Genomic DNA, 10,495 nt, shown 5'->3' on the forward strand with positions numbered 1-10,495 from the left:
AAATTTAAATGTAGTACTCATTAAAAATTGAGGTCTTTTTCCAATGTGAGACCTTGGGTAATAAGCCTTACTTGTCTAATGGTCAAGTCACAACTAAAGCCAGGGTGATGAACTATTCCAGCTCTATTATGGTTACTTTGAAGTATCTGCAAAAACAGAATCTTTGAAAACAAACAAGTATTTTCATAAATCTGGTTTCATAAGAGTCTAGATTGTTAGCATCCTTTTTTATCCAAATAAAAAGTCATTGAACTTCAGATCAAAAAGTGAATTTAGGGGAAAATAGAAGATAGTGGAAATAGGAAAATTATTTACCAAAAGGTGGGGTACAATTTTTGTTGTATATATATATACTTTTCACAGAAAAAGTTGCACCCCTGTATTTGTAATTATTTTTGGTCTTTTACATTGATTTGTAATTCCCATGGAATGTATGGTGAGCTTGCTAAAACTAAAAGGTTTGAGATTTTTAAAATTGGTGTAAACTGTAACCAAGCAAGCAAACACTTAAGATATGCTACATGGAATGTGGAACTTGGTTTTTAAAATAAATAAATGAAAAGAAAATAAAAAGAAGAGAGGCATGGAACTTGTGAATAACTTGCAATTGCAACAGCTCTTTTAACAAACATTGTGAATTCAAACTGTATTAAGCAAATGTATACAACAAGATAAAATGTAAACAAACAATTTGTGCGTACATTATAAGAGTATCTCTTATAGATAATATACATGTAATGGTGTAAGTTACAGAAAATATACAATTCATTTATGAGATATGTACTACTTGAACAAGTCATTGCAAACAACAAGAGATAATGAGTTGTTTCCTCATACAACACCCAAATGGCCCAACAAAGAAATTCTCCAACTTCTTCTCCTATTCAACATAGAAAAAAACTAGCCATTGACAGTGATGTCTGCAGTCTGCTCGGCCCTTGCATGAGGGGTTGTTTCAGTCGTGGTCTCCTTCACTGTTTTAGAACGATCCTTAATTTTGCTAGTATCATTACCACTCTTTCCGTTGACCTGGTCCTTGTTTTTCATAGGGCTGTCAGTGGTGGTAGTACTACCACGATCTTTGTGGCTGCTAAAGTGGCGGCTAATTGTCCCGGTGGAAACTCCCTTTTTCTCCAAAGATGAGCTAGCTGCATCGCCACAGCTCTTTCTCCGGTTCAATTTTGGTGATTTGGCACGAGTCGGAGGAGGCTGGCATCCAATTCAAGTAAATCATATTGTTCTTGCACAATAGAAGCAAGCGTAGAAATGTTTGCACTTTGCACTGTTGAATTGTATAGAAGAGTACACTAATGGTGCAACATAAGAAATACCAAACTAGGTAATTATTCTATGTTTGGTTCATTGGAACAATATGGGATGCTCATTCCTTAAACTCTCATATGGAATGATCATTCATTTACAATGGTGAGTAATGATTCCATTTGCAATGCATTTTTCATTATGTTTTTAGTCAACCAAACATGAGAATGGATATTTTGATAAAATGATCATTCCATTCCACTTCATTTCAATGAACCAAACATTACCTTAGGGTCTGTTTTGGATGAGCTAAAAAAGTCACAAAGCTCCTTAAAGCTAAAACCAAGATTTTAACTAGTGCAGCTAGGATAAAGGAGCAAAATTTTGTTTCTTTTCCATTGAAATGAATGAAACGAAATATTTGTAGAACATCGAAATTCTGATGCTTCCACTGAAACACGTTGAACCAAAGGCTACATGAATCACTTTTTATCAATCTACTCCATCAAAGGTTATATGGTCATTTAAATTAAATAAATTCACATTTTTTTTTTCTATAACATCTCATGTCAATTTATTTTCTCCCCTCCCTCTAGCATTTCCATTAAGAGTGATCATATCATTCTTCCAGTCTTCCTTACTGTTTCATCTACTGGTCTTCCTCATTCTACATGAAAAAACCATTCTTATGGTATGTACTAATAAAATCTCTAAAACCACATAAATAAAATAGAATAAACAAATTGTTAACTAGTAATATAAATAAAATGAATTATAAGATAATAATAGTACTTTTTTTTTTATTCTCTAACATGTAATAACCTCGTGATCACTAATTTACAGCATCCATGATAAAAACATTAGATTTTAGCATAAAGGCCAGAGTAAGATTATCTATCTACTTGACAAGCTTGTAAAATCCCATGGAAAGAGCTAAAGTTAGTAGAGTACAAATAAACAAGACTGATTCTGCTACTGAAAACTGTGTTGAGCTCGGCCATAACTAAAAATCAAAGGTTGAACAGCCCAATTGACACTCACATCAATTACAACCTCGCATAACTAATGACGCCTTTTAGTGTCCATGAATTTCCAGTTTTCTTCCCAATTTCAATGTTTATGTCATTATAAGTGAACTGTGAATCATTTTGCCAAATAAATAACATCTTATAATCTCAACTCCTTTATTACTCATGAACAACTCAAAAATAAGCCCAAACTGATTACCTTTTTAAGTTCAGCCTTAGGTGGAGGTCCTTCCTGGTAAAATCCAGGCATTGGTTTTGCTTTGAACACCATGTTCTTTCTAAGCTGCTTTACAACTTTCTTTTCTTGCTCCTAACAAAAAAAGAATAGATGAAAGGAAATGAAATTGAAGCATAAGGAAACAAAACGATACATTCACACTACTGAAAGTACCTTGGTCCGAGCTTCATGTTCTGTTTTCTCCGCCTCTAGAGCATGTTGTTTTTCCTCCATCTTCGAGTAAAACTAGAAAATGGATAATTAATGAAGAGAAGAATATCCCAAGCAGCAAATCAAAAAAGCTAAGAAAACTTTTACAAAACACTCTTCCATTCAATGTTTGAATAAGAAATACCTCTTTACGTTTCTCTGCACGTTCAACACATCTAAATACAGGAGCTACTGGGACAGTGGTCCTAGATTTTGCTGACCGGACAGATGTTGCAGTACTATGCAAGGCTAAGGACACTTGGAATCATAAATGGTAACAGATGAAAAGAAAAGGAGTAAATTAAATTGACCGCCACTGAGGTTTAGAAAAAATACAATAAACCCACAAATTTAGCATAATTACATTGACCTCCCTTTTAGTAAGGCTAAAACAACTAAAACTAAGGCAGGTGATGTGTGGTTATCACAGGGTATATGTTTTAGTATATTAGAATAAAAAGAGATGACAAAATCATTTTTCCATCAATATTACTAACGAGTTATTGATGAAAAAGAGGCTAAGTGTCAGATGAATTAAAAACTTAAGGGAGCCCAATGTAATGTCAAACTTGTGGGGCTCAATCTATTTTCTCCAAATCTGAAGGGAAGTTAGCGTAATTTACCCAAAGAAAATATATGAAAATAAAAAATACGTTCAAATCTAAATTGCAACAGAGGATACGAGGACGCGATAGATGAATTATCATCCTCATCGACATGCTTCTTGATATCAGGTTGCAGGGGCTTCCTTGATACCTGAGGAGAGTTTGGCTGGTACAAATGCAAAATTCTCAAGATAATTTTTTTTTTTCCCAAATGTACAATTATATCAGACAATGGTGTCTGCCTCTTTCATCCCAGTTTACAACAGCACTTTATTATGCAAATTTCTTGTTTGCTTATGAGAATAGCAAACCAAAGCTTCATAAGAAGTGTAACAAGTGTTCAAGGAAATCAGAATTTGAACACAACTTAATTTACTAAGGCAGAATTGACAAGCGTGAAGATACCAGCAAAGGACTTAAGTAAGACAGTTACTATAATTTTTTTCCTTTGGTGACACATTTTTGATTAATTTAGAAGTCTCAATCCTCATCCAATCCATCAGATTACCAAGCAAATCCAATCCCTATGGCCATTCACCTGTTTTGTGTTAACTTCAACTTTAAGAATTAATAAACCATAACTGGCAACGTGCATTAACATAAGAACAAATAAATGTCTCACTTATATAACTTTTTAGTCAGGTTTGGTTCTCATCATGGAGCTACACTGCTTTGCAAATAAACTGAGTTTCTTTTACCTTAAACCAACCTTGAATGGGTGGAATTATCAAGTTGCTCATTGGAGTTATATGAGGGCCTAACAGTTCAAAACTTGCCAACCATAGTTTATAAAGGAGGGAAACAATGATAGCATCGCTACCTAACGCCATTAACGAATTCACTTACCTGTGATTTTTCTTCAGTGCCGGAGGAGTGGAAATCACTAGTGTTCGAAGAAGAATTCCCACCAGCATCAACAGTTTCAGCCCCAATAGGATGAGTTTCAATTGAAATTTGCTTCTCTGCCACAAGAGCAGAGGGTTGCAAAACAGTGTCCTGCGTTTGCACATTTCCCTTGACAGGTGAGCTCGAATTCTGGTCACTCAAATTTTGATCCTCTGGTTTCAAGGTTTTCCCTTCAGGTATCCCAGCATCATGATTCGTACTTTTGGCACCTAGTGCATCTGGCTTCTCATGACATTCTTGGGTGACTGAGTCCTCCATGGTATGATGATCCTCTGCCTCGTAGTCCTTTTCTTCACCACTTATCCCTGAAACATCATCAGAGTTCAATTTGGCAGCATTAGCCTTCTTGTCAATGCGTATACCTCCAACATCCCTCCCCATTGCCCTGCACAAAAATGAGGCAATAGCATCAGATTGCTTGTCTTTGAAGGACACACATCCTGTGATCAAACCAACGGCAGTTTATTCAATGTCATCAGTTTACTCAGCAGAGGTCCAGAAACCACATGGAAACAAAGTAACAATGCTAATTTAGACACCAAAAAATACTTGCAAAATATTGAAAGCAAGGAAAAAAAAATTCCTTCTGTTATGGTTTACAGTAGCAATTTAAATATATATTTTTTCATTTCAACAAAAATTTATCGAGTAAGCAATACTTGGTGTAGTGCAAAAGCATGGCTGGAAAGCATGAGAATAAACATTTGGCCCTGACATTAGCCACTTCATGCAAAAATTGCCACAGTTAAGGTATGCACCGAATCTACCTTACCATCCAGCATGGCTGGAACCAATACTCAGCAATGGCTTAACTTAAGGAAAATTGCCCCAAGTTAACGAAGATGCTCCAAAATAAAACAAAAGAACTTTTATAATTTGCCTTGTGGCCTTCAAAAACACATACATGCCAATATGCATGCACATGCACACAATCTCAAACATATGTCCCGATCTCGGATACACTTCTACAATTTACTGAAAAGAAAAACATTCTCAGTTATAACTTTTAGAGAACTCTTTTGCAATTCCTGCTTAGTAGAGACAATGGACAAACAATGTTCACAATTAACTGTGCAGTAAAATTATGGATCCAACAGGTTTACTTTTTCATGAGTTTCCATCATAGACTGAACAACCCTCCTATGGAAAAATGTATATATAAAAGGAGGAAAAAATAATAATAAATGAAATAAAATTAAAACTCACTTTGTCCATTCAATGGCTACCCTAATTTACCATCTAGACAAGATAAGTGCAGTATTGAGCAAGCTTCCTTGGCTAGCTAGGAAACATGCCATGCCTGCTCCAATTGGCACTTATTTGTTACCATACTCCTAACACCCACTAGAACCGGCAAGAGTTGAAGAAATGCCTCCAAAGACAGCATCAAGGGAAAAATGTTTTAGATTGCACCTCTTATGGCGGAACTATAATTTGGTAATTACTGCATGGCTGCATTAAGCCAGCTTACATACACTTGATTGCTTTTGGCTTTACCACAGATTATGGATGCATTTAATAGCAATCCTCAACATAAACCTAGAAAGATTAAGAGTTTCAGTGTGCTATTTCCTCCTTTCCTATTCCCTTTCCTTTTGACTATATTCTTTTTGCCATAGACCCAGCAGCGGCACCACTAGGAAGTCAGGGTATTCACTTGCATACCCTGAAAAAAGAAAAAAGAAAAAAGAATGCTAGTAATAATATATTTTTTGGATGGTATTTGTCATTTTTTTAAAATGTTTTGAATACCTTATGTACCACTTGTCATCTCTCAAAAATTTTTGAACACCTTGGTGCCACTTTGTCATTTTGAAAAAAAATCTTAACATCATTAGCTGCTTGCTTGAATTCTCTTCATCCAAATTTATTCCTCAGTTGTATGAAGCGGAGCATGGGCAGGGAGGGGAGCAGGAGTGGAAGTGAGGGTGGGGAGCTAAGGCGTTAAGGAGGAGGGTTGTGTGTTAGGTAGCCGACAGCCAACACATAAAAAAGCCGCTCGGATCCCTTATGAAAATGAAAAAAAGACTAATGAAATAGCCTTTGATAAGGCCGCGTGGAGAAGAAGAATTCATGTAGCCGACCCCATTTGATAGGACTTAAGGCTTGGTTTGGTTATTTTTTATTTTTTAGCTCTATATCTCCAGCCAAACCTTCAAATTTAAACTATCACTTTTTTTTTTCTTTTTTTCTTTTTTCTTTTTTTTTTTTTTTTGTAAAGGCTTATGTGGCAATTTGACATTTCTAAAAACAAGCAGTCCATCCAATATGCCAAATTTATTATTTTTATTATAGTTTTTATGTTATTTTAAAAAAAAAAAAAAAAATGGGCTTGTTTTTATAATAGTTAAACAAAACCACTTAATGTGGTGGGTTAAACATAACAAAGAAAACAAAAATAAATAAATAAATTTGATATCCCTCATCCATATGTCAAATTTGACATTGAGGCAATGCTAAACACACCTCAACAAGTGGCATTTTTGTATGAGCTTATAGAGACTCCATGCATATCACTAGGAGGTTAGAGGCACGATTTTATCCATTTGTAGGGCTGCAAATAGACTGAGTTGTCCATGAGTTAGGCTCATTAAGGGCTCGGCTCGGTTCGTTAAGTAAATAAACGAGCTTGAGGATGACTTTTAGGCATGTTTAGTAAACGAGCCAAGCTTGAGCTTGACTTTTAGGCACGTTTAGTAAATGAGCTCGGCTCGTTTATCTTTACTTAAATTATAGAATAAATATTTATTTATATATTAAATAATATAAAAATATATAGAACTAATAGCATAAATATATTATTTGTATATTTAAATAATGTAAATAATAGTAAAAAATAAATCATTATTGCTTCAAGCCAAGCTCAAGTTTGACTAATATTACTGAGCCGAGCTCAAGCTTGATTAGTTGTTGAGTTAAGCAAGAGCTAGATAATTGAGCTCAATAAATAAAAACGCCGAGCTCGAGCCCTGGGATGGCAAAATTACCCGGTAAGATTATGTTTGTCCCAACCCGATTTTAAATATATATATATATATATATATGTTTGAGAGAACATTGATAAGCTAGGGTAAAATTTATAGGGGTAATAATGTCAAAACTGCCAAGATTAAAGTATGTGAAATTGTATGACCAAAATAGTTGAGTTTAAAATCAAGAATTCGCAAGCGAAACCTGGAAAAACCCGACCCGTTGCCATCTCTCAACAAAGCTTGGTTCGGTTCAGTTTTGTTCGCTTGCAACCCGATCCACTCCTTGTTTGTTTTGAGATCTTTATTATGTCTGTGGGATTTGTTGTATATTTGTGGTTGTATAGTTTCTTTTTGATGTAGTTTTCATAATAGTTGTAATTTATCTTCTATTGATTGACAACAAAATTTGACTACGTTAACAAAAATTCCTAGAGCCCTTCACTGCATAGACCCCACCAATGCAGCAGATGAAAATCAAAAAAGATATGGGGTATTAAAATCTACAATTTAATGGAAGGAATAGCCCAACAGAACCTATAGAACTTCAAAATGAATTAACAAAACCACTTGTTAAGAAGGGAATTGAATGGAAAACAGTCATAACATAATTTTAATGCTTTAAACAGATTTTGTATTGGCCTTTTCAAAGCCTAAGATCATTCTTGTTCACATATAGATCTTGTGGGCTGCTTCCTACAAATATATTCATCACCAATATAGGGATATACAAAGGATATTAATAAACAACATAGCCCAATGACGTCATGTTGGTGCACAAATTGGGGAAATTTTAAATACAACAGCTAAAAAGTTTAGAAGTCAAACTACAAGGATGAAACTTGAACTTCCAAACAACAAAAAAACGAGTGCACAAAAGTGTAATAAGGAAGGATAAATTCAAACCAGTACTCAATAATATGTTCACATTGAAATGATGAATGGACAAAATCAAGAAGACATAAAATAATAGAAACATTTATCGAAAATAGAGATATTTGGGTTTTAAAGGAGTAATGATAATGCAAAAGAAAAGGCCCCAGGAAACGCCAAAAAATAAAAAAGACAACCTGGAAACAGAGCAAATGCAACTAAAAGGCCACAACAATAGGCAAACCCAGTTCACCAAATAGTAAAAATTTGTGATAAATTTCCTTGTTTTAAAGCCCACATTCACATAAGCAAAAGAAAATCCAAAATTGTTATACAAATAAAATTGTATTAAAATTTACATATATATGTGGTGATGCTATGGTACACCCTGTACCATATGCAAATATATGCAAATATACCATTTGTAAGTTTGATTATCACAAATAGCATAACTCCATACTATAGTATCATAACTAAAAACAATGAGTTATAACCAAACATCATATGAGTTATAACCAAACAACTCTTAAATCATATATATATATATATATATGTAGAGAAATGGGAAAGCAAACATCCATTTCCAACCCACATTCACAGACCAAGAAACGAAAATCCGATTAAATAAAAAATAAAAAGAAATAAACACCCACAGGGCAAGAAGAAAAGAGGGCTATAGAATTGAAGAAAATCAATTGGCAACAACACCGATCCAGCCACATTGCTTTCGTTCATAATCAGATCAACAAGAAGAAGAAAATCGACAGGGAGATGTATCCAACAATAATATGAGATAAAAATTATAAAAAAATAAATAAAAGATTTCTTACACTTGCTGCTCCGATCTGACGAGATCACGACTTCCTCTTCCACCACAACGTGAATCACCACCACGACCACCTCCCTCCTCCGTCTTTCTCCCTCTCTCTCAAAAATAAAATCAAAGGAATGTTTTTTTTGTAATGGATATTCCTTTTATTTTGATTGTTTATGTATGTACCTATGGTGAGTCTGGAAAACCGCAAATGTCGCGTTGTTGTTCATATACATGTATGGATTCATTTCTTGTTATATATAGGAGCTTTCTATTTTAAGAGCATCTCCATGTTCGTCAAATCTTTCTTCAAATTTGAGAGGAATGAAAAGTTTGAGCGGGTTTGAAGATATGTTATTTTAATAATTTTTTATTGAAAGATATACAGAAAAATAAGTGAAGTAATGTGATAATGATTTTTTTAATTAACATGTATAGTTGATAAGCGAGACTTAAATTTGAGAAAAAAATTATTGAAAAGTTTAATATGATTAATGCACTTCAATGGTGAAATAAGATTTTTGTCACATTTGACTGGTCATTTGGTGTTGAGTAAATTTTCGATTCTTAGGATCAAAATCTAATCGTCCACCAATGGTTACCGTAAATTTGATAAAAGACTAGAGACTCCTTTAATTTGATGAAAACTGTGCCTTCCTTTATTTGATATCAATTTGATAAAACGATTGGAGTACCATTTTTGTCAAATTTTCATCAAATTTGATGAAATATATGAATCTCGATTAGAGATGGCTAACTAATGTTAGATTAACATGATTGCAAAGTCTAACAATACTCTTCATTTTTTATTAATTAAGACATTAGTGAACTAGTGTATGCTCGTGCCTAAAGGCATGGAGAAAATAATGTTAAGATTAAAATATAATTGAATATAAAATTATAGGGTTAAAATGTAATTTATCTAATTTGTTGCAAACAAAATAATTTGAGGTCAAAATATAAATAGATGATCCGTTTGGTTTAGATTTTCAAATGAATTTTATAATTATATTTTTAAAAAAGTTTGTCAAACTCAAAATTTTATTTGATTGTATATTTGAAAATAATTTTTATAAATTTGAAATTCAAAACATATTTAGTTTTGAATTTTTCAAAAACAATTTTTTAAAGGGTAAATTACACTGACACTTCTTTAGATTTTTGTTTAATACAGATCACCCTTCACATTTGAAAAATTACATCCATCTTCCTAAGGTTTATAATTTCATTACAAATTACCCCTTAGATTGCTGATGTCATGCTTTAAAATTTTCTAAATGACCATCTTATCTTTTTTCTTACCATTTATTTTTGAGGCTTTTCCCAATATAAGCCTTTTTTACATTATATTTCCAAAACTAGGCCAACTTCTGACGGAATTCCAAAACTAAGCTAAAGCGCCATTACTATTCGCGCTTTTACTGTTAGGAGGCCAAAAGTTGATGAATAGTGAAATCGCTATTTTAAATCGTGATTTTAATTAAGAAAACGCTGTTCCAAATCGCGCTTTTAACATAAAAAAAATTTCTGAAGAAAACGCTATTTAAAATAGCGCTTTTACTGTGCATATAATAATTTTTTTTTTTTTTTTTTTTAAAACGCCATTTGAAATG

The 10,495-nt window shown here is 33.4% G+C and overlaps 1 protein-coding gene across 2 annotated transcripts; it reads right to left on the bottom strand.

The window, feature by feature from the left end:
- Positions 1-619: 619 nt before the first annotated feature.
- On the bottom strand, positions 620-9,220 carry LOC114298282 (protein WVD2-like 2). 2 transcript variants are annotated; one of them, XM_028242813.2, is made up of 7 exons: positions 8,899-9,220; positions 4,167-4,611; positions 3,398-3,486; positions 2,861-2,954; positions 2,680-2,751; positions 2,488-2,598; positions 620-1,209 (listed from the first exon to the last, which is right to left on the bottom strand). In XM_028242813.2, the coding sequence occupies exons 2-7, from the start codon at positions 4,605-4,607 to the stop codon at positions 901-903; spliced, it is 1,116 nt and encodes a 371-aa protein (XP_028098614.2). In that variant the 5' UTR covers positions 4,608-4,611; positions 8,899-9,220; the 3' UTR covers positions 620-900. The 2 variants fall into 2 exon arrangements, with proteins under 2 accessions (XP_028098614.2, XP_028098624.2); XM_028242823.2 differs by having other exon boundaries at positions 3,398-3,471; positions 8,899-9,207.
- Positions 9,221-10,495: the final 1,275 nt, after the last annotated feature.

The sequence above is a fragment of the Camellia sinensis genome, chromosome 2 (genome assembly GCF_055761805.1).
Source record: "Camellia sinensis isolate YWXY chromosome 2, ASM5576180v1, whole genome shotgun sequence".
Classification (NCBI taxonomy): Eukaryota; Viridiplantae; Streptophyta; class Magnoliopsida; order Ericales; family Theaceae; genus Camellia; species Camellia sinensis.